The 24,232-nt window shown below is 50.9% G+C and overlaps 1 protein-coding gene across 1 annotated transcript; it reads left to right on the top strand.

Moving 5' to 3' along the window:
- Positions 1 to 899: 899 nt before the first annotated feature.
- Positions 900 to 22,987, top strand: ALOXE3 (arachidonate epidermal lipoxygenase 3). The gene is made up of 15 exons (XM_079797039.1): positions 900 to 1,286; positions 1,902 to 2,106; positions 3,171 to 3,252; positions 3,764 to 3,883; positions 4,219 to 4,344; positions 7,226 to 7,329; positions 7,893 to 8,065; positions 8,517 to 8,660; positions 8,750 to 8,953; positions 9,059 to 9,145; positions 9,830 to 9,999; positions 10,632 to 10,753; positions 15,313 to 15,413; positions 16,004 to 16,174; positions 22,150 to 22,987. Exons 1-15 carry the CDS (start codon positions 1,140 to 1,142, stop codon positions 22,327 to 22,329), a joined length of 2,136 nt encoding a protein of 711 aa, XP_079653165.1. The 5' UTR covers positions 900 to 1,139; the 3' UTR covers positions 22,330 to 22,987.
- Positions 22,988 to 24,232: the final 1,245 nt, after the last annotated feature.

Raw genomic sequence — 24,232 nt, 5'->3', positions numbered from 1 at the left:
CAAAACCGACGGGGAATTGTATGCAAGTGCTCAGAGGATTCCGGCACAGACCCTAAGGAAGCTGGAGCAGCAGGCAACTGCTGATCGCGCTTCTTACCGGCCTCCCTCGAGTAGTTTCCGCCGTTTGGTTAGCTAGGGCTGGAGCCGCGGGGGCTGGGATAGCGCGGTGCCGGGACTTGCCGCGCGGGGCCGCTGCCGGCTGCGGGCTTTCCTCGCCGGGAGGTTTCTCCGGGGTATGAATGACCTAAATCTTAGGCACTCGGGCACCCCCGCTCCCGCCCACCGGCCCGAAGGTCGAGGGCGGGCCCGAATGCCACATGGGACCTTCAGATACTGTGCGCCGGGAGTCCACTTCGGTACCCTGACGAGCTCCATTCCAAGGGAGAGATTGAGATCTGGCATGCCAAAGACAGGGGTCACAGAGGGCCGGGCGTGGGACTGCGGTGCAGAGTGTGGGGTGACAGGAGAATTGTTTCTGACCCTCATGCAGTGTGCAGGAATGCGCGTGAGACTCACCTGCGTGTGGCTGAAGTCACGTGTGATCTATGGCTGAGTGTGTCTCACTCCTGAATCATTCATGTGGATGATTCACAAGTAGGAATGTGGGTGCTTTGTTCCAGTTGTGGCTGAGAGATGAGGAAAGGGTCTTGGGGAGGGGGAATTTGGGAGTGGCCGGGCGGACAAGAGCCCCAGAGCATCGGTAGGGCCCCTGACCAGGAGGAGGGCAATGTCCCAATCACACAGGCGTCACCTACTCGCTGTCTCTTTCTGAGCATTTGGTCCCTCCCTTCCCAATGAGGCTGGGGCTCCTGATATCCATCTGGGTGAGCCCTATCCTGCCAGCCAGAGAGACCGGCTGCGCCAGAGGCCAGCAAACAATTATTAGAAGACAGGTGTGGGCGGGGAGAGGGAGCCGGCATTGAGCAGAGGCCCGGGCAGAGGTCGGGAGCTTCAGGACAGAGAAAACATCTCAGAGGGAGCTGGGCCTTTCCTCCAAGGCCTTTCCCCCGACCCCCCAGCCCTCCCGCCCAGCGGCTCAGCATCATAGCAGTCCAGTCCCGCTCGGCCTGCTGCTCACCTCCAGGCCGGCTGCTGCTGGGGCTAACCTTGTCGGGAGGCATCCCTCCTTCCCTCCCATCATGGCCGTGTACCGCGTGTGTGTGACCACTGGCGCCTACCTGGGGGCAGGCACACTGGACAGCATCTCCGTCACTCTGGTGGGCATGTGTGGTGAGAGCCCCAAGCAGCTGCTGGATCACATGGGCAGGGACTTTACCCCCGGATCGGTGAGTACAGAGGAGAGAGGGAGGAGCACCCCTGGGGGGCAGGACCAGCAGGGGACCCTGAAGGAGGGGTCATCATCTTCCCTCAGGGCTCATCACATCCTGCAGAACTCCGGCTGCTGGCTCTGAGCTCCTCCCCATGCCTGTTCTGTCTGGTTCCTGTCTTTCCTGGGGATAATAAACCCTACCCAGGCAGGACTGTGAAGGAGTCCTGGGCAGGGGTCAGAATTCCAATGGCTTTCCAGCTTCTCCTCTCATAACTGAAGGTGGGCTTTGGGCAAGTCGCTTGAACTCCCAGAGTCTGGGTTTCTTCTTCTCGGGAGGGCATCCACCTGTCTCTACCAGGCCCCAGGATTGCTTGTTGGCGGGTCTTAGGTTGAAGTTGGCCACCAAGGGGGCTAGTGAAATCCAGAACCTACTCTGCCTGTGGTAGCTGTGGTTGCTTCTGCCTGGTGAAGGGGCGCTTTTTTCCTGATTCATACAAAGACGTCACATGGGTTAGCGGCAGCTCAGGTTTCGATGCCAGGATAGGTGCAGGTATAGACGCACCTGGCAAGGTGCAAGGACAGCTCTGGCCGTTCCTTGCCGCTCACCTGCCTCCTCTCTTGGTCCCCTCAGGTGCAGAAGTACAAAGTGCGCTGCTCAGCAGAGCTGGGTGAGCTCTTGCTGCTGCGTCTACACAAGGAGCGCTATGCTTTTTTCCGCAAGGACTCCTGGTACTGCAGCCACGTCTGTGTCACTGCCCCCGACGGCACCCTTTTCCACTTCCCCTGCTATCAGTGGATTGAGGGCTTCTGCACTCTAGAGCTGCGACCAGGCACAGGTGGGCCAGAGGCAGGGGCTGGCCTGGCGCTGCAGAGCGCATCTTTTGGGATTAGGGGTGGGGTCTCCCAGAGCCCAGGGTGTAGGGAACAGGGTTGGGGTGAGTGTAACCAGTTCTGGGCTCCCAAGTGGATGCTTTCTGGGAAAAGAGAGCCTCTAAAGCCCTGAAATGCAGGGGCTTCTCGGACAGTATCTGCCCCTCTGGGGACAGACAGAGACTAGACCCAGGCTGTGCGCACTCACACCACCAGACACAGACACACACACAGATGGCAGTTTGCTCTCCACTTACGCCCTCTGCACTTCCCCGAAGCGAATCCCTCTGGAACCCCAAAAGGAGCTAACCCTCAAGCTGAGTAGTTGGATTTTAACAGGTGGAGAAGCCCCAAGTGCTGAGCTGACAAGGCCCTGCCCACCACTACTGGCTTCTCCAGTGTGGCTGACGTCCCTGTGGGTTGCTGTTAGGATTCCTTCTTGAATTTGGGTGGCCTTTCAAGAATGCTGGGCTCTAACTCCGTCAGCCTCTGACCCCCCACATCTCCTGAGCTGTCTGATCTAGAAAAGCACCACTAGGGCGAGTCCGAAGTTTGAGATGAGTCTTAGGGATGAGAGATGCTGTTCTGGGTCAAGGTCAAATAAGTGAGCATTACCCCTCAGCCTATAGTGAGTTCTTCATAGACATCACTCTGAACCCCATCTATCATCATAGCAATCTACCCATCACGTTACAAAATATACGTGCTCATCTCATTTATCCAATGCATGCTATGCGCACCGTGCTAGGCACCATGCCACATGCTGGGAATAAAAATGAATATAATGTGATTTCTGCCCAGAGAGAGTTTATAGTCTGGGAAAGGAAACAAACATGCAAGGAATAAGGAAGGTTGTTAGAATTTGGGGGCGAGGTTTCCTGAATCCCCTGTGCTGGTGAATGCACAAAGAACATGGGGTGTCCACATTACAGAGGGGTGGGGTGCAAGGGTTAGGGGCTCAGGCAAGCTTTGATGGAGAAGTTGTTGTTTAAAAAGGACTTAAACAATGAGTAACCTTCACTCCCCACAGCGAGAACTATTTGTCAAGACTCCCTTCCCCTCCTCCTGGACCACAGGAAACGGGAACTCCAGGCCCGACAGGAATGCTACCGGTGAGGGTGACCTAACTTCACTTCTTTCCCGTTTTTATTCTGACTTCAGACTTAATCACACTGTTACTAATTCTGACCTCTGTCCCAACCTTGGGGCCCAACTCCAATCAGGACCATTATTTAAACCTAACCATAACCTAGTATTGACCTGGAGTCCAGACTCAGAAGGCCAGTACCAATCATTGTCCCAACACCATCAATGAATCCACAATCCCTCGATGTGACTGTGGTATTGACAAATCTCAGCCTATCCTCAACCTCATCCCCAAACTGGCCATGATCTTAATCTCAACAGAAACCTGACTCTAACCCAGCCTGGACATTCATGTCATCCTCAAATGCTACCCTGATCTGAAGCCCAGTGCCTTGGGGAGAAAATCCCAATTCTTTGTCACTTACCTAGAAAGTGGGAGTTTTGGGGAGTTTTCATTTCAAGGCATGTCTTTAAAAGCTGAAGTTTCTGTGTACCCCAAGTTTGACTCACCATCGTCTAACCTCTTTCCCCTGGAAGTTGGAAGGTCTTTGCCCCTGGCTTCCCAGGCATCGTGGACGTCAGCAGCTTTGAGCAGATGGAGTCAGACAAGAAATTTACCTTGACCAGGACAACAACTCGTGCAAATCAGGACGACAGGTGAGGAAGGACGCAGGCGTGGGAAGAAGGTGGAGGCGTGTGAAGTGAAGGGTCTGTTGAGAGGAGGAACCCAGACAGCCTGGAAAGAGGAGTTGTGAACTACTATCAGGGCAACTACTCAAGTGCCAGGAGCAGGATAGGCAGGGGTGGCCCCGGGATATGGCAGAGAGGAGGAGGTGGCTTCAGGCCTGATGGGAGAGGGCAGGGAAGGAGCCCAGAGTGAGGGGAGGCCTAGGAAGTCTGGGGGAAGAGAGAGGGGAGGAATTAGAGAAGTGAGCTGTAGGCCTTTCTGACTGTTCTCTGTTCTTCTACCCCCACCTTCTCCTATTCCCCAGCAGTGGGAATCGGTACCTGCCTGGCTTCCCCATGAAAATTGACATCCCATCCCTGCTGCACATGGAGCCCAATGTTAGATACTCGGCCACCAAGACGACCTCGCTGATCTTCAATGCCCTCCCTGCGTGAGGCACCTGCACTCCTGCTCACTCTTCCGTCAGCCTCTGCCCCTGGATGCACAGCCACATCTCTGCCTCATTTTCCCTTCTCCCTGCCCGTCTTCGCTCTCTTTGTCCCCTGTCTCCCCTCTCCCGGCCCTAGTTGCCCCTTTTATGGCCCCAGTCTCTTCTCTCTCTGTCCCTCAGGCTCCCCTCTCTCTCCTTAGACTCCTCCATTCTCTATATCCCCATGGGCTCCTCTTTGCTCCTTAGTCATCCATTCTTTTTCCATTCCTCAAACTAATACAATTAATTGTGCACAGCATGGCTCCAGGCACTGCTGGGACCTTGTTGAGTAGCAAAGAGAGGTCTGGCTCTTAAGCTTTAAGAAAGTGGTCAGACCACATCAGTTTCCATTCCCAGAACCAATGCTTTCTGGCTGTGTGAACTTGATTTTCACTTAGCCTCTTAATAGTTTCCTCATTTATAAAATGCCAATAATATTCATACCTACCTTATGGGTTTGGGAGAAGATGTAATGAAGTAACACCCAGCACAAAATAATGTCTCAATAGATGCTGGTAGTGTTCGGATATAATCTTGGCCAGGAGGAGCTCAGTATCATCAGGGAACAGAGTTAATTAGCAATCGAAGCAGCTCAAGGCAACAGCTGAAGCTGTACGTGACATGGCTGGAGGGGGTACAGTGGACCCTCTGGTGTCTAGAGGAGGCAGAGGCTGGGGGTGGGTGGGCAGGAAGTGGCTCCTGGAGTGGCAGGTGGGATGGAAGCAGGCTTTGAGCCAGGGAGACAAGGAGAGGGGAGGGGAAAGTGGGTGGGTTCTGGGCAAACCTGGGTAGGTTTGGCAGGAGAGAGTGGCTCAGCGAGCCATTTGTTCAGTGGCTGCTTTAAGAGGCCCAGCGGAGGCCAGAACAATAAGCTGGCTCCTCATGTCTAGGCCTCCGAGCCAGAATGATGCTTTTGGAGAAGGACTGGCGGAGGGGTGAGAAAGTGGGGTGGGGCTCCGGAAGGTCTGTGGTGGATTGGGGCAGGCAGGCCGCACAGGCAGCTCCGACTTCAGGGCTCAGGACTAGCAGGGGACCTCTGCCAGGGACCAGAGGAGCATTCGGGAAGGTAGAGGCACCTGAATTGCTCCCCAAATGGATATGTGGGTCTAAGCAGGCGATGTCCCAGGAGACCACCAGGACAGCTGGCATGGGGCTCAGAAAAGGCTGTGGGAAGAGGGAGCTGGCAGTTGGCAGCTCAGCTGCTCATGGAGAGGAGGGGACAGTAGCTAGGCCTTCAGTGTGGGGTTACTGCAGGGTGCTATGGAAAATGCCTGTGGCAGGCCCTTGGAAAGAGGAAGGACTTTTCTTTCTCCTTTATCGCCTCCTCCCACCCAGTTTTTCCCATCTCCTGGGCCCTGACTGGGCAGGCACTGAGCAAGTACATGTGGAAGGAGGAGTGAGTGGCTTCTGAACACACAGGAAGTTGTCCCCGGGCTTGTCAGGTCACTATTGCCCCTTGCCCCCTGCTGTCTTCAGTTATCCACATCAGCGTCCTTACAGAGCCGACCTTATTGACCAGTTGCCACAAACCTGCCTGATCTATGTTGTATTCCCTTCTTTTGGACTTGGCCCAGGTAGGGAGTGATTATTATGAACCGGGTATGTCAGGGCATACAGAGCCAAGTCACAGCCCTAAGAGCCCACAGTACAATGGGAGATGATATGAGTGAGTACATTGTATTTACAAGGTAGTGAAGGGAGTGATGAGCGTTTTGGGAAAGATACAGAAAGGCGTGTGTTTGGAGACCATTGGGTATGCTTCATAAAGGATGCTGCATCTAAAATGCACACAGAAGAACACATAGGTTTGGTATGAGGTGGAGATGTAGGAGATGGCTTTCTAGGAGAGGCATCTATACAAATAAAAGGGCAATATGCAAATTGGTCAGGATGCCCTCACAGTAAGGACTGAACAGCAGGCTGCGTGGGGTGACCAGACCGGCAGGGGGTGGTTAGTGAGGGACAACCAAACAACCGAACAGCAGGCTGTGAGGGATGACCAGGCTGGCAGAGGGGGGCAGTGAGGGGCAACCAGGCTGGAAGGGGGGGCAGTTGGGGGCGACCAGGCCAGCAGAGGGGGGCAGTGAGGAGCGATCAGGTAGGCAGGCAGGTGAGCAGTTAGGATCCAGTGGTCCCAGATTGTGAGAGGGATCCCGGATTGGACAGGGTACAGGCTGGGCTGAGGGAACCCCCCCGCCCCCGTGCACAAATTTCATGCACTGGGCCTCTAGTAGTTTAATGAAAGCCCTGGACAGGGGAGAAAGCAGACTTCATTCCAAGCACTCCCTCCCCCCCCCCCGCCCCGATTATAAAATAACATATGCTCACTGTAAAAAATCTAAACAGTACAGACATTCACAAAGTGGAAAGTGCACGCCCCTCAGGTTTCCAAGCCTACTTTTATCAGTCCAGTGTGCAAAATATATTTTTGGTTGTGTTAGCTGCGTTGGCTTTCTCTAGTGCACCTGGTAGGAGAAAAAACTGGATAGGTTGATAGAAACCGGCTGGTGGGGAGTTTCCTAGCCTGCCTTAGCAGTTGGGGCTTGTCCTGTAAGAAGAGGGGTGCCAGTGAATGTTTGCGATGAGATGGAAGCTTACAGAAAGCAGGCCAAACACCAATGAAGATGACTTGCCTGCACCACGTGGCCACGTGTGCCACCTTTGCATACACATATGGAGTCACCCCTACAAAGCCTCAACTGGCCATTAGACTTTTCTTCCATGAGGACTGTTAGGCACCTCTGCTCTGGACATTGATCTTGTCAGTTCCCTCCAGACCTCTAGGCTGGGACACAGGGCCCCTGGCAGCCCCAGACACCACCTTCCCCATCTTCCCCCCCAGGTCCTTGGGCATGAAGCTTCGAGGGCTGCTGGACCGAAAGGGCTCCTGGAAGAAGCTGGATGACATCCGGAATATCTTCTGGTGCCACAAGACCTTCACTTCAGGTGTGCAGAGCAAGCAGATGTCCATCCTCCACCCGATCCCATGCTCAGGCCCGCGTGCCCATCCCGGGAGGGCACCTCCGGAAAGAACCTCCAGCACTCTCAGAGAGACGGGGATTCCAGTGGGAGGAGCTCGTGGTTCCACTGGTGGCAATCTCAGATTCCCCTCAGGAACCCACGCTTCTCCACTCCTCTGCGAGGGGACAAGAATGTGGGAGTGAGGATGGAGAGACACTTTGCTTGGCTGGGAGAGGGTCAAGAGTAATTTAGGGAGTCCCGATCCTGATCAGGAGCCCTCGCCTCTCTTCCTCTACCCCCACCACCAAGAGTTCTGGGCTTTGGGGCCAGACTTAGGTTCAAAGCCCTATTATGCCACTCCACTGAGCAACTCACTCTATCTCTTTGACTCTCAGTGCCCAGTGTTAAATGAAGATATAATTATACCTATTTCATAGGGTTGCTGTCACGAAATCCTAAACCTTCGTGATGAGCAAAGGTCTGGGCAAGAGCAGGCTCTGGGGAAGCAGTTTCCAGACCAACCAGTTCCTCCCCCTCCTGCCCCCTAGAGTATGTCACCGAGCACTGGAGTGAGGACTACTTCTTCGGGTACCAGTACCTGAATGGCGTCAATCCTGTCATGCTCCATTGCCTCTCCAGCTTGCCCAGCAAGCTGCCTGTCACCAATGACATGGTGGCCCCGTTGCTGGGACCTGGCACCTGCCTGCAGACAGAGCTAGAGGTGGGTCAGTTGCCCCTATGGACAAAGGATGGGTGTGAAGGGTAAGGTTGAGATGGCCAGGAACAATCATGGAGAACTAGGAGCTTTGAGGGTGTGGGAGAGGACGATGACCCAGTCTCTCTGAAGCAGCCAAGTCCTCAGGTATCCTCCAGAAGGCTGAGGTGTTTGGTGATTTTGCTTTTCTTGGGTACACTGAGGTCATCTGCATTAAAGTAGGAAGGACCAGGTATGGGGAGAAGGGAGAGGATGCTGGCTTGTCCAGGCTGGGAAGCCAGGTGAAAGGTTGCAAAAGGAGGGACTCTGCTGGACCTCATTCTGGACATTCTGGGGTGGGTGGGGTACCCAACGTTGACCACTGAGGCCAGAGGTGAGGTGGGAGTGGGCAGAGAACAGGGAGAAAAGCGGCGCGCGGGTGGCAAGTGCATTCTGAGGCTCTGTGCACCTTCCTCAGAGGGGGAACATCTTCCTAGCCGACTACTGGATCCTGGCGGAGGCCCCAGTCCACTGCCTCAACGGCCGCCAGCAGTACGTGGCCGCCCCGCTCTGCCTGTTGTGGCTCAACCCCCAGGGGGCGCTAATGCCCTTGGCCATCCAGGTGAGCCTGGGGCAGGGCTTTTGGGGGTGGGGCCTCAAGGGGCACACTAGCAGGCTTGAGTCCCACCCCCTTATTATTCTTGGACGCAGCTCAGCCAGACCCCCGGGCCGGAGAGCCCCATCTTTCTCCCCACTGACTCCGACTGGGATTGGCTGCTGGCCAAGACGTGGGTGCGCAACTCTGAGTTCCTGGTGCACGAGAACAACACGCACTTCTTGTGCACGCATTTGCTGTGCGAGGCCTTCGCCATGGCCACGCTGCGTCAGCTGCCACTCTGCCATCCCATCTACAAGGTCGGTGCGACGCGCCCCCCCCCCCCCCCCCCCGCAAGCCGGGCCAGAGGGGCGGGGCCAGGCGGCCTTCTCCCCTCGGCTCCTGTGACCTCATTCCGTTCGCAGCTCCTGCTTCCCCATACTCGGTACACGCTGCAGGTGAACACCATCGCCCGCGCCACGCTGCTCAACCCTGAGGGCCTGGTGGACAAGGTGCGGTCCCCCGCCCCGGCCCACCGCCTTCTCTGAGGCCCCGCCCCGGAAGACACTTTGCCCCGCCTACAAGCTCGTTGGACGTCCAATCTCATTCCTGCCAGCCCCTGCCCACAAGACCCTCCCTGCCCACAAGACCCTCCCTCCCCACCAGTCTCCTGCTTGCCCCGCCCACAAACCCGGTCTCCGCCCACCCATCCCACCCACGGGCCCCACCCCCTCAGACCAAGTTCCAAATGCTCCTTGCGGTGGGTAGGGTACCCCCTCCCCCGTCTAAGCACAGCCCCTCGCTGACCCTGCGATGAGCCCTGCTCTTGCCTCCCAGCCTCCGTAGCAGCAGTTCATTCTCTCTTTTTTAAAAAAATTACTTTATTGATTAAGGTATCACATATTTGTCCTCAATCCCCCCCATTCCCATCCCAAACCCCTCCACACGCATGCCCCCCCCCCCCAGTTCATTCTTTTAGTTACTAAATACCTAAGGATTATCTCCTATGCACATAGTAGGGCCGCAACCTGCGCAGCCAATGTCGGGCCCCTAATGGAGGTTTTGATCCGTGGTCTTGGACTGCTCGATTAACTGAAAAATCCCCCCTGCTGCGTCACTAGCCACGTCTGGTCCCCAGGCCCTGGGGGGGGGGGAGGGGGGGAGGGCCCGGGAGCTGAGCTGTGATGTGTCCTCAGGTCACCTCCATCGGAAGGCAAGGCCTCCTCTACCTCATGAGCACGGGTCTGGCCCACTTCACCTACACCAATTTCTGCTTTCCGGACAGCCTGCGGGCCCGCGGGGTTTTGGCTATCCCCAACTACCATTACCGGGACGACGGCCTGAAGATCTGGGCCGCCATTGAGAGGTGTGGGCCTGGGACTCTGAAGCCAGTCTGGCCCCTCGCGGGCCTCCTGGTCCAGGGGCAGTGTGGGTCTCTACGTTCATGCAGGCTGAGGCGCTTGGTACTGGGACTTCCAGGTGTTCTCAGGCCCAAGTATAGGGCACTCCAAGGGTGAGAGTTGGGGTTGGGGTCCCCTATGAGATGGCTGATAGCTCTGGGCTGGGGAGAGGCTGGCCTGTGTATGAACACCGTGGAGGAAGGGAAGGACAGGGTGTCCAGAGAAGCTGAAACAGCTAGGTGTAGGCTGGGGCCTCTAGGCGGCAGGCCTTCCTGCCTCTTGGGTGCTGAGTGGGGAGGGGATGCAGCATGAGCCTGGCTCTCTGTGTACCCTCCCCCAGCCTCCTGTGCCGGAAGGCGGCCCAGAGCACCCAGGACTCAGGAGCGGAGGGCAAGACTTGAGGGAAGCCTGGGCACTCGGGTTCCAACTGCATCTGGCAGGGGTGGCGGGGGGGGGGGGTGTCTCCACTGAACCCCCGTGGGCTCTCAGTGGACTCTGACCAGCTGGCTCCCCCTGCCTGAGCAGCACTGGACCTGGGTTTTCTGGTCAGGCCTGAGCCCAAGGTCACTGCCATGGCATGGGCATCTTTTTCCTGCAGCTTTGTCTCAGAAATTGTGGGCTACTACTATCCCAGTGATGCGTCTGTGCAGCAGGATTCGGAACTGCAGGCCTGGGTCGGCGAGATTTTTGCTTGGGCGTTCCTGAGCCGGGAAAGCTCAGGTACTGTATTCCCTCTCCATCCCCCACCCACAGGCTCCCAATGACCCAGTGCTCCCCCCGCCCCACCACTAACCAGTTCCTATTTATTGATCAACTGTTGAAGTGCATCCTAGTAGCCCCACTGAGCAGATGAGGAGTAGGCACAGAGAAGGCTATACAGTGAGTGGCAGAAGCAGGACCCAGAGCCAGCTCCTCTGGCCTGCAAAGCCCTTGCTTTCAACTACTACCCTATGCCCATCTGGTCCCTTCTAGACCTTTCCATGGGCCTGAGCCCACCCATTCACCTCTCTTTGCTGAGCTGTATGGATGTGTCGCATCATGTAGGAGGAGTAATCTTTGGCTTCAAACACAGGATTCTGGGACCCTCTCTCATACTCTCTTATGACTGTGCTACCAGCTGGCCCCTCCAGCCATCAACCTCTCTCACTTCCTTTGGCTTCCAAGAGTGAGTTGGTCCTGCTGCTGCCGCCTAATTCCCCTTATTTACTCCAGTTACCTAACCCTAACTCCTCCCTCCCTTCTGACACTGCCTGAGAGGCCTCTGAGACCCACCAACCCCTTCGTAGACCTCTGCTTAACCTCAGCGCCAAGCAGATGCTTAGCACACCTTCCCTTCCTTAAAGTCTCCCCTGAGCTCCTGGGAGAACAGGTCCTTCTGAACCTCCTGCTTCTTCCCAGGTCCCTGCTGTTGGCTTACCCTGGATCTCTGTCTCCTCTCTCTGCCCCTCTCTCACTGAATGATCTTGTCTCCTGTTTCTCCTCTGTAGCTGATTCCAGGCTTGGACATCCTCCACTCTGCATTTCCTGAAGGACTTTCCTTGTTGGCTCTTTTATTGTCACTCTTGAGACCCAAACATGAAATTATGTCATTCCAAAGGATTTCTGGCCTCACCCGGGTGATATACCCCATTGCTACTCTTCAAAGCCTGTTTCCTTGGTGCCACTGTATTATGGTCTGTACCCCAGGCATTGGAAAATGTAGAGGAGACTTCTATATCTGGGTGTAGTGGAAGAAAAGGCAAAGCTCTAAGTGGCACAAATGTCCATCTTCCAGTGCCCCCAGCCCTGGCCTGAGTGGGGAAGACTCTCACTGCACAGGACATCTCCTCTCAGCTGACTTAGAACTTCTAGTGGCCGCCCAAAGAAGTTCCTGTGTGTGTGTGTGTGTGTGTGTGTGTGTGTGTGTGTGTGTAGACCCAGGGAGGAGGAATGGTCTCACATCACCCACAAATAGAATGAGCAGCTCTTGCAGCTTCAAGGCTTAAAAAACCCTCCTGAAGATATGTTTTTATTGATTTGAGAGAGAGAGAGAAACATCTGTGTGAGAGAGAGAGAGAGATCCCAAAACCCCCAGTAACCTAGGTATGTGCCCTGACGGGAAATCAAACCCACAACCTCTTGGTGTATGGAAAGATGCTCCAACCATCGGAGCCACCCAGCCAGGGCCTGAGGCTTTTTAAAAACAAAACTTTTTAAACATAGAGAAAAGTAGAGAGTATAATGTAATGAACACCCATTTACTCACCAGCCAGATTCAACAATTGCTAACATCTTTGCTATATTTGATTAATCTGTTGCTTTGTTTATTGGCAAAATCTTTTAGAGCAAATACATATATTTCATATTTCACCCCAATCAATAAGCCTCTAAAAAATGACGTTTTTCTACACAACTACAATACTGTCACCACACTAACAAAATTGACAATAATCTCCAATATCACCCTTTTCTCTAGTTCATATTCAAATTTCCTCCTTTGTCCCATTTTTCCTCATTTGATCCTGTTGATTCTGGAGCCAGTCAAGAACCCCACCATACATTTGTTTGTTTTGACTCTAAAGTGTCTTAATTTAGGACAGCACTCCCCTCCTTTTTAATAAAATCACAGGGCATCGGACAAAGACTTTTGAAAAAGCCAGAAGCAGTTTTGCGCAATGTCTCACCTTCTGAATTTATCTAGTTGCGTTCCTCTATCCCCTGTAAGAACTAAAGGCTAAATGTTTTTTGGCCAGAATATTTCTCAGGTGATGCTGTGGTCTCCTCATTGCATCATCTTGGGAGGCACATAATGTCAGGTTGTCTCACCATAAGTGATGCCTAGAGTGATTTCTGAGTAAAGGTAGTGACAGCCAGATTGCCTTTGGATCTTTTAAAGGGCGACTCCTCCCCGAGCTTTGCAAGCCTGCTGTCAATCCTGGGCAGTCCTGATTCGGATTGCTCCTCTTCCTGAAGGCAGTTTCTCTTTGGGATGATCTGATTCCTATTTAAGACCCAGAGGGGGATATCCTCACTGTTAGCTCAACTCTCCTCTCTTACTTTATTGAACTCTCTGATTTAACACATCAGAACATTCTTCAGACTGACAAACAGCTCTCCTGACAAACTTATTCTAGATTCATATGTTTTAAGGTAAAAGGCTCATTCATTAACCTCAGTCAGTATGCCTTTTGTTCCATAGTTCAAGGGGGGGGGAAATAAACAGTATGAGCTGCAGAAAAATTCCCATAGATAATCTGATTTTTTAACAGCTTTATTTTTTTATCTTCAGCCCTCACGGTTAGACTATCAACCACGAACTGAACATTCAGAAAATTCCCACACATTCCTAGGCAGATACCCAGGCCTTCCTCTAAACCGCTCTGTCTGCTCAGTTGCATTAGTCTCTCTCCAGTCATCCTGACTCCAATCCTCGGATCCATCTTTGACTCATGTTCCCCTCTGCCTTCCTCATCACCTAAATCCAGTTGGGTAGCTAACCCTATTGTCCCCATCATTTCCCACCGTCACCACCCTAGTCCCAATCATCCCATTTTTCCTGCATTGTGGCAGCTGCTTCTCAACCAGTCGCACCTCTCCCAGCCTTTTGATGCTTGCCTGCCAAGACTGTGGGGCGCCTCCCCGGTAATCCTCTGAAATAGTGCCCAGAATCCACCTGGCCTGGCACACTGCTGCGGCCTCACCCCCAATCACCCTTCACCTTGCTTACACCCCATTCCTTTCCACTCTGACTTCTTACCCTCTCATGTATTCACTTCATTCAACCAGTCATTACTGGGCTGCTGATATGCATTAATTATTATTCTAAATGCTGGGGTTCAGCAGTGAACATGACAGACAAAAGTCCCAGCCTTCATAGAGCTTAACATTCTTGTGGGGAGACACAGGTAACAAAAAATTATGTTAGGTGGTTATGAATGGTAAGAAGAATGAAACAGCATCTGAAATCACTAGTGTGTCGAGGTGGGCGGTTAAGTTTAGATAGGTGGTCAGGGAAGGCTTCCCGGAGGAGGTGATGTTTGAGTAGGGATGTGAGGAAGCAAGAGAGCTGGTTCTGTGGATAGCTGGGGTAAGAGTGCGTGGGCAGAGGTGGGAGGACAAGGCCCTGAGGTGGGAGCATGCTGGGAGTTTTGAGGAATATAAGGAAGGCCTGCATGGCTGGAGTAGAGTAAGTGAGAGGGAGAAAAGTTGGGAAGGAACTGAAGTCTGAGAACAAGCCAGAGCCAGATTAGGTAAGATCATGGTGCGGTAAGTGAGATGGGAAGCCCGTAGAGGGTTTTGGCCAGTAGTGACATAACTGAATCCAGGATTCTAAAGGATCACTTCCTCTAGCTGTCAGGGGTAATGGTAGAAGCAGGTAGATTCATCCAGGAGTGAGAGGATGGATACTGGGTAGTGGTGGAGACAAGGTGATGAGACAAAATTGGCTTCTGGAAGTGTTACTGATACGTGTGGGATGGGATAAGAAGAGTCAGTGTACAGGACAAAGAGTATCCAAATGGGATGACTGTGGGAAGGACAGGTTTGGGGAGTGTGTAGGGTAGGGAGTCAGGCATTAGGTTGTACAGATGGGAAGTCTGAGTCTAGAGTTCAGGGGCCAGGGGGAGCCAGCCAGAGATGTGAACTTAGGGGTTGTCAGCCCGTGAGAGGTGGTTGAACCAAGGACTTGGATAAGACCAGTGAAGTATAGGGAGAAGAGAGCCAAGGGCTGAATGCTTCCTCGGCCATCTTCTTTCTATTCAGAGCTTACCCACTCACTCAGGGAGGCCTCTTCCCCCATGATGTGCGCCCCTGTGCCTTGCCTGCCTGCCCTCTCTTTAAAGAGCCAAGCCCTGGCCTGAGAGCTTCCTTCTGCTTCCATTACTGTGAGCTTATTGGTAGCACATTCTAAGCCCAGTAGCAGATGACCTGCGACTGGGTGCTTGCTTGGACAAATCTTAGTGAAGCGGGTAGACTTAAATCATTAAACGCTAATATAGGCTGCAGACAGAGGTGCCTTGGTGGTCTGCTTGAACCTGGCTGCTCCGCTGTGAGCTCTGCTGCCTGGGCATTTTCTGGTCTGACCCCAGTACCCAGCTCCTGTCCTGACCCCCTTCAGAGACCACAAACCTTGGTGATGACCATCCCTAACCTCAGCCTAACCCTAATCCTAGTCTAAAGACAGTGGTGGCCAAATGTTCAGCCCTCACTTTCTTACTCTCCCCCTGCGCTGAGCCCCAGCCCTGAGCTGCCCCTAGGAATCCAGTCCCCTCCACACCCTCTTCCCTCCCTCCCATACCCAGGCTTCCCATGCCGGCTGCGCACCCCACAAGAGCTGCTGAAGTTCCTCACAGCAATCATCTTCAACTGTTCCGCCCAGCACGCCGCTGTCAACAGTGGGCAGGTGAGGCTGCAGAGGGCAGGCCAGGGGGCAATTTGGCCAGGAAAGGTTAGGCTCAGCAATGCACCTGAGGCCAGAGTTCCCGATGAGAGCATGAGTGGGATGGGTTTATTATTAGGGATGGGATTGGAGTGGTGACTGGGTGGAGTGAAGGACTGGTGTTGGATGATGACTGGGGTGGAGCTGGGTCCAAGGCTATAATGTTGACCTGAGCTGGTGTTGCATAGGGAGTAGAACTTAAGGACTTCTGTCATGGTTAGGATGCAGTCAAGTGGAGTTTCAGGTTGCTGTGTTTGGCATGCCAGCCCCAGGCCCATTTTTGGGTTACCTCCTCTCTGAGTCCTCCTTGTTCCTTGGTGATTCACTCCACCCAGTCCTGGGACATTGGGTGACGAGTAACAAGGGTTGAGGCAGGCTCCTGCCTCACTTCTGGAACTTTCTGTTCTATACCACTCCCTCTCCTCCCTTTCCACAATCCCTCATTTCCCAAATGCAAGACCTGGGATGGTAGGAGGCAGGATCAGGAATTATGATAAAGAAGCTGGTTCTCTCCCTCTGGCCAGCTGACTCACCTGGGGCGGGGGTCTCCACAGCATGACTTTGGGGCCTGGATGCCCAATGCTCCATCATCCATGAGGCAGCCCCCACCACAGACCAAGGGGACGACCACCCTGAAGAGTTACCTAGAGACCCTCCCAGAAGTGAACATCACCTGTAGCAACCTTCTCCTCTTCTGGTTGGTCAGCCAAGAGCCCAAGGACCAGGTTTGTGTGGAAGGTGTTTTTCGGTGGTGGGTAGAGGTTTGCAGGGCCTGGGCGGTGGAGGGGATGGTAGCTGTTCCAGAGGGACTTGGGGAATGACTGCGGGCATTTATGTCCACTACTGAACTGCCTTGGGTTCTTGAGTTTTTTCAGGAAATTATAGTTGATCCCAAGAGACATATATTGAAGGAAATACCTGTTAGTGGCTGGGATACAACGTCCATCCAATTCACCAGTTTACCAGACCATCCATCCATCCAACCATTTATTCTTCCATCCATCAGCCATTCATCTATCAACCACTCATCCATTCATCAAACATTCAACAGACATTTTTTGAATACCTCCCATGTGTCAACACAGTGCTGGGCATCAGGCATATAAAGATGAGTCAGACCTTCCTGCCTCCAAGAATCCTACTGTCTAGCTGAAGAGATACACAGATAAATGAAAAAGGGTATCACAGTGTTGTAGGAATTATTTAGGTATAATTCCTCCATTTGAACATGTACTTCTTGAGTGCCTGCAACGTGCCAGACACTGTTGGGCAGATAGGAACCCTGTCCTTATGAGCTTGCTATAGTCTAATGGTAGAGGTGAAGACAGGGCCCTGTGGAACCTGACTGAGTCTGGGTGAACCCAGGGAGGCTTCTTGGAGGAAGGGACATCTAGGCTGAAATCTGTGAGATAAGCAGGAATTTGGCAGACAAAGCAGGGGCAGGGTTAATTTCTAGGCAGAGGGAAGGATGAGACCAAGTGAAATGAAGGGAAGTGAAGGCAAGAGTTCATTGGTGTGTCTTGAGGACCCTAAAAGGTACAGTGTAGGCACAGTATTCATTCAGAATACAATGGGGGGATACTGAAGAGACTTAAGACTGGGGTGACATGGCTAAATTTGTGTTTTAGCAAGAGTGCTTCTGTGGCTGTGTAGATAGATGGGAAGGGCTATTTTGGAGGCAGGAATGACAGGGAGGAGGCTGTTACTTAGGCTAGGTTTTATATAGGGGAGCAGCCCTTTAATCACCAATTACCATAATCTTCATTTACACATCATCAGTGATGCCTCTGCCCGCCTGGCCTTGTTCACAAATTCTCTGACATCACAAGAATACCCTCATCTATCATGCCTGACTCCATTTGGTGTAGATATTTTATCTCCTTAACAAGTTTTAACTTAACCATCTTATAGCCTTGGGATGCCAGAAACTCATCCCTGGATCCTGATCCTTTCTGGTCCCATCTCCCAAGGATTCCAAGATATTTGTTTCTGTCATTATAAAGGAAAAACTCTCTCTTGTTTTTTGTCTACTCACAGAATACTCGATTATACTCTCAATCTCTCACTCAATACTTCTGGCCACCAAATGCATGGGGATTGTTCCCACACCAAGCAATTCTCAGACACTAGCTACATGTCCTGTAATTTAGCCCAATTCTGACACTACCTGGATATAGTGTCAGATCCCTTAGGTTAAGGGCTCAGTCCCACAGGACTGCCCCTGCCCCCCTTCAGGTGCCAATTGCCGATCAAAAGTCCAGGTTGTCAGCTGTGTTTCTGACCAAACAACTGTCAATCAGAGGTTTCTACAACCCCCTCCTCAGGTTCATTAATTTGCTGGAGCAGCTCACAGAACTCAGGAAAAACAGTTTACTAGATTACTGGTTTATTATAAGAGGTTACAACTCAGGAACTACCAGGTGGAAGAAATGCACAGGGCAAGGTGTGTGGGAGGGGGGCAGAACTTGCATGCTCTCTGGGAATGCCACCCTCTCAGCATCTCCACACTTCCCCAACCTGGAGGCTCTCCAAACCTGCCTTTTAGGGATTTTGATGAAGGCTTTATTACACGGGAATAATTGATTAAATTATTAGCCACTGGAGACTAATTTAATCACCAGCCCCTCTCCTCTCCCCAGAGATTCAGAGGTGGGACTAAAAGTTTCAAGTCTCTAATCAATTGGTTGATTCCCATGGTATCCCATCCTTAGGGGCTTTCCAGAAGTCACCTCATTAACATAAACCGAGGTATGGTGGAAAGGGGCTTATTTTGAATAACAAAAGATACCTTAACACTCTATTATGAAATTATAAGGGCTTTAGAAGCTCTGTGCCAAGAATGGAAGACCAAATATATATTTCTTTTTTAAAAAAATATGTTTTTATTGATTTTAGAGAGAGAGACAGAGGGAGTGGGAGAAACATCTATGCAAGAGAAACATGAACCAGCTGCCTCCTGCACGATACCTTGGCCAGGAATCTAACTGGTAACCTTTTGGTTCATGAGATGATACTCAACCAACTGAGCCACTCCAGCCAGGCAAAAATCATTTCTTATAAATCACAATATAGAGGGATGAGTAGGTAAGAGGATGAGGGTGAAGGATTCCCTCCCCATGAAACAATGGAAAGTTTAACCTGGACAATTATAACAACCACCACAATAATAGCAGCTAACCCTTCTTGAGGATCTATTATATCTTAGTCATTAAATTAGATACCATATGCCCACCATTTTAATATATAAAATAAATAAGTAGCTATATTTAAAATGCTTAATACAGTGCTTAGTATATAACTGTTCAGGAAATCGTAGTTCCATTTTATTTTTTAAAATATATTTTTATTGATTTCAGAGAGGAAGGGGGAGGGCTAGAGAGATAGAAACATCAATGATGAGAGAAAAATCATTGATTGGCTGCCTCCAGCACACCCCACACTGGGGATTGAGCCTGCAACCTGGGCATATGCCCTGACCAGTAATTGAACCATGACCTCCTGGTTCATAGGTCAACGCTCAACCACTGAGCCACGCTGGCCGGGCAGTAGTTCCATTTTACGAAGAGAAAATGGAGATTCAGAGACACTAAGCAATTTGTCCAAGGTCACACAGCTAGTAAAAGGGCTTTGAACCCAGTCTCCCATACTTCTGTGTTCTGCTTTTTAAACAGCTAAACTATAGTTTTAAAATTAGATGTCAATTTAGTAAATAAGACATAAAATTGATTCTCTGAAAGGACCAATAAAAGTACGAAAGCAGAAACAATTCTAATGCGGACAAAAAAGAAAGAATATAAATGTACAACATTAAGAATGGGAAAGGCATACAGCCACAAATACAGAGAAGACTGAAGAAATTAGAAAAAAATCTAATTATAGTTTTATGCAAATAATGTGGAAATCTAGATGAAATAAATAATTTTCTTTTAAAAATATATTTTATTGATTTTTTACAGAGAGGAAGGGAGAGAGAGAGAGAGTTAGAAACATCGATGAGAGAGAAACATCGATCAGCTGCCTCCTGTACACTCCCTACTGGGTATGTGCCCGCAACCAAGGTACATGCCCTTGACCTGAATCAAACCTGGGACCCTTGAGTCCGCAGGCCTACACTCTATCCACTGAGCCAAACTGGTTAGGGCAAAATAAATAATTTTCTAGGAAAACATAAACAAAACGTAACACCAGAAAACTATACATAAATGAAAAAGGTTGTAAAAGATCTGAACTCCATACAAGCACCTGCAAAGGTAGTGCTGTTAAGAAGAGAGGTGGGCTCTGGCCAGTGTAGCTCAGTTGGTTGGGCGTCATCCCATGCACTGAAAGGTTTCAGGTTCGATTTCCCATCAGGGCACATGCCCCAGTTTTGCTCTCACACTGATGTTTCTCTCTCTCTCCCTCTCCCTTCCTCTCTCTCTCTCTCAAAAAAAATATAAATAAATAAATAAATCAGTGAACTATTCTTCAAAAAAAAAAAAAAAAGAAGAAGACAGGTGGGTCTCAGGTAGACATTACAGATCTATACCTATGTGAACTTGGCTATATAATTGGGCATCTCCAAACCTCAGTTTCTTCCTTCCTTCCTTCCTTCCTTCCTTCCTTCCTTCCTTCCTCCCTTCCTCCCTTCCTTCCTTCCTTCCTTCTCCTTTTCATTGAGTTTATTGCGGTGACACTGGTTAATAAAATTATACAGGTTTCAGATGCTCAATTCCACACACATCATCTGTACACTGTACTGTGTGTTCACCACCCCAAGCCAAGTCTCCTTCCATCACCGTGTATCCCCCATACCGTCCTCCATTTCTCCCCACCTCCAAGCCTCAGTTTCTTTATCTGTAAAATGATGATGATAAGAGGACTTGTCTTACAGGATTATTGTGCCATTGTGATGGTCCATATAAAGTGCTTACAACATGTTAGCTGTAATTAAGAAAATAAAATTATAAACTTGTTCCACTTAGCTGCAACAATCTTAAAAATATATCATTAGCCAATGAAGGCCAATAATACATAATAGAACAATAATACATCATGACGAAGTCTAGTGTATTCTAGGAATGAAAGATTGGCTCAACCTTATGAAATCTGACAATATAATTTTTACATCAATAAAGAAACTTACCATATAATCATCTCAATATAGGCCAAAAAAGCATTTGGTAAGTGTGAGCAGCCATTTACTAATAAGAACTCATGTAAAATGAAACGCCCTGATGCAGTTTTGATAAAAAGTATATTTTAGAAAACAAAACATTGTCCTTATGGTGTAACAATAGAGGTCTCCTTACTGAAGTCAGGGGCAATAAAACAATGCTCACTGTTACTGCTGCCATTTAGCACTGTTCTGGAAGGTTTACCAGTGTGATAAAACAAGACAAAGAATTTTTAAAAATCAGTATTATTGGCAACGGTTATATTGTCGAAGGTTGTGTTGGACAAGAAGTGTGTGCTGTTTAGGACGAGGACCCCATGAGCTATGATGGTGAGCTGGTTGGGTGGTGTGGTCATGGAGAGAGGGGCAGCCCTGTACTGCCACAGGATGCCACTGACTGAAGTTTATCGCAGTATTTCTTTTTTAATTTTAATTTTTTAAAATATATTTTATTGATTTTTTTTTACAGAGAGGAAGGGAGAGGGATAGAGAGTCAGAAACATCAATGAGAGAGAAACATCTATCAGCTGCCTCCTGCACACTCCCCACTGGGGATGTGCCCGCAACCAAGGTACATGCCCTTGACCAGAATCGAACCTGGGACCTTTCAGTCTGCAGGCCGACGCTCTATCCACTGAGCCACACCAGTCAGGGCAGTATTTCTTTTTTTTAAAAAATAAATTTTTATTGTTGTTTTTTTTTAAAAATATTTTTATTGATTTCAGAGGGGAAGGGAGAGGGAGAGAGAGATAGAAACATCAATGATGAGAGAGAATCATTGATAGGCTGCCTCCTGTAAACCCCCTATTGGGGACTGAGCCCGCAACCCAGGCATGTGCTCTTGACAGGACTCAAACCCGGGACCCTTCAGTCCGCAGGCTGATGCTCTGCCCACTGAGCCAAACCGGCTAGGGCTGCAATACTTCTTGATTGCAGTTGGCCATGCTGTGTAGTGTGACAGTGTATGGTGATGGTGACTGTGTTGGCAAAAGTTCCATGATGTTGGGTGATTGGGAAGATACCTCAGGCCCGGTTGTCTTCAGGGTCTGAATTTTGTTCAATTGTGAGGTAATAGGTGTATACACAGGTATGTTTTCTGGAGCGTGTGTACTTGGCTTGCGGTTGTGTTGTGAGTGTGGTTGTGTTCTTTTAGTTCACAGAACATTGGCCCCGGCACTGGAAAGGACCTTTAAAGGTTTTCTAGTCCAATCCATCCACTTTCAGATGCAGAAACAGAGTCAGGGGAATAGGCACAGAGCTACCAGCAGAGGGAGCACTGCCTTTAGGTTGGCTGGCTCTCAGGTCCCCTTTGGGCTCACACTCCCTGCGCCGAGAGTGTCAGTGTCCGGCTGCTCTGTGCCGGTTGCGGTTGCGGTTGCGGGGAGTGGTGGTTGCGGGATGTGGTTTGAAGGGCTTGAGTTTACAGAAGCTGTGCCTGGTTCATGCCCTGGGAAGAACCTTGACTGTGTTGGTTGGCAAATGTGGTCCTTCATTATTCCCCATGCTGCCCCGAACAGCACCCTGACCCCGCCCCTGATTTTCTCCCAGAGGCCCTTGGGCACCTACCCGGACGAGCACTTCACCGAGGAGGCCCCGCGGCGGAGCATCGCCGCCTTCCAGAGCCGCCTGGCCCAGATCTCCAAGGACATCCGGGAGCGAAACAAGGGCCTGGCCCTGCCCTACGCCTACATGGACCCTCCCCTCATTGAGAACAGCGTCTCCATTTAATCCCCTCCTCCTCCCACCCTGGAAGAAAGGCCCAAGCAGGAGGAGGGCCAGCTTCTCCTCGTCCTCCAGGCTCTTCCGCCTTCCCTGTTCTCCATCAGCCTGAGACTTCTCCTTGCAGGTGGGGCCTTTTCCACCAAGATGGCTCTAGCATCATGTGAACTGGCTCCGAGCTGTATCCAGGGTGAGAAGCTGCTGGTTAAAGTCAAATGCACAATAGACCCTCAAAGGAAGGAACCCCATCACCCCTTGCCCTCCTTTGGGCAGCCTCCTACTTCCCTCTCCTGTCAACATCTACCTCCTCCCATCGGGATCCCCAGTTTGGGATCTGAAGCTCTCCTTCCCAGCCTCCCGCCATCCCAGAACTTTCTCCTACTTTGCCTCTTTGTTTTCACTTTCCTCTAAATCTGGGACCAACCAAGCCAACTTTTTCTCTGGAAGAGCATGGAAGCTGGGCGAGAAGGGATGTGTGCCTCAGACCTGCCACAGGGACCCCTCTGAGGCCAGCATATTTCGGGGGAGGGTTAGAATTAGAGCCCAGCTTACCGGGGCCTCTAGCTGTAGTTCTCTCAGGGCCACGCTCAGCAGCCTGGATGTGTACGGAGTCTCTCTCCGGCTCTCATTTCCCCATTGCCATCCCCCTCCTTTTGTTTGTCCTTGAGCCCAGTGAATTCAATAAAAACCAACATATTTGACTCCCATTTCATTTTTGTTTTGATATATGTGTGTGCATATCGGTGGGGGTGGGGTACCAGGGGATTGGAGAAGGATCGAGCAGCTCTGAGTCCCTGGATCATCTGTTCTGGAGACAGGAAACCTCCCAGTTCAACCCACCACCTAACCAGGCCCTACATTCCTGCCTTCACCTCCCAGAGCATGTCATCCATCAGGAAGTGACAGAATATCCACACTCAAGGGGCTGATAGGAAAAATGTAGGTATTTTGCAAAGCCTGAGGATCCAGCTTCTGGGTGTGGGAGTTATTAGTGTTGCCACTGAGATCTGGTTTCTCTTCTGGACTCACTCACTGGGAGACTCAACTTCTAGCTTTTTTGTGGGTGAGTGGAGGCATGGAAGAGTTTTGGCCAATGAGCTGTGAGCAGAAGTGATACAGGTCATCTGCAGGCTGGAACATTTATTACTGGCATGAAGGCCCGCCCCCCCCCCCCCCCCCCCCCCCGCTCCCTCAGAGTTCTCTTTTCTTTGTCTCTGCTGTTCTAGAAGCACATGTTGAGATGGCATTTCCATCAGCTTCCACCTCTGAGGGCCTAGAGCAGAACCCTCTGCTGACCTGAGTTGGACATGATGCTGAGAGAGAAATAAAATTTTGTTGGGTTAAGCCAGGGGTCCTCAAACTTTTTAAACAGGGGGCCAGTTCACTGTCCCTCAGACCGTTGGAGGGCCGGACTATAGTTTAAAAAAAAACTATGAACAAATTCCTATGCACACTGCACATATCTTATTTTGAAGTAAAAAAAACAAAACGGCAAAAACACCCGCATGTGGCCCGCGGGCTGTAGTTTGAGGACGCCTGGGTTAAGCCATTGAGATTTCAGGATTGTTTGTTGTTGCAGCATAATCTAGCCCATCCTGACTGAAACAGATGGCAATCTGGGGAGTCTGATGTTCTCCCTTCCAGCCCTGTTGCCCTTAAAAATAGATATTTGTATCTTTCTCCATAGCCACTCAACACCTTCCTGTTCCTGCTTCCTTAGACCTCAAATCCTGCCCCCTTTACCTACTCTGCTTCTTGAGTCAAATTCTGTGCCTAATCAAACCCTGCTCATGGCTTCCCTCTGGTCAGAGGCACAGTGCAGGGAGTGGGAGAGGAGGGGGGAAAGAGTGTATGTGTGCATCTTTGGCTGTGGCAAAGGTCAGATTTTCACATCTTGCACCTGAGATCCTAG

This window comes from Cnephaeus nilssonii, assembly GCF_951640355.1.
Source record: "Cnephaeus nilssonii genome assembly, chromosome: 19".
Taxonomy (NCBI): domain Eukaryota; kingdom Metazoa; phylum Chordata; class Mammalia; order Chiroptera; family Vespertilionidae; genus Cnephaeus; species Cnephaeus nilssonii.
The sequence above is the reverse complement of the archived record's forward strand: the minus strand, read 5'-3'. Positions and strand labels throughout refer to the sequence as shown.

What these genes read in the sequence shown, in the direction of transcription:
- ALOXE3 (XM_079797039.1), top strand. Translation starts at nt 1,140, where the DNA reads ATGGCCGTGTACCGCGTGTGTGTGACCACTGGCGCCTACCTGGGGGCA. An exon ending in AGAGCTGCGACCAGGCACAG is followed by an intron (nt 2,107 to 3,170) that starts GTGGGCCAGAGG and finishes CACTCCCCACAG; the next exon opens with CGAGAACTATTTGTCAAGAC. An exon ending in TCTGCCATCCCATCTACAAG is followed by an intron (nt 8,954 to 9,058) that starts GTCGGTGCGACG and finishes TTCCGTTCGCAG; the next exon opens with CTCCTGCTTCCCCATACTCG.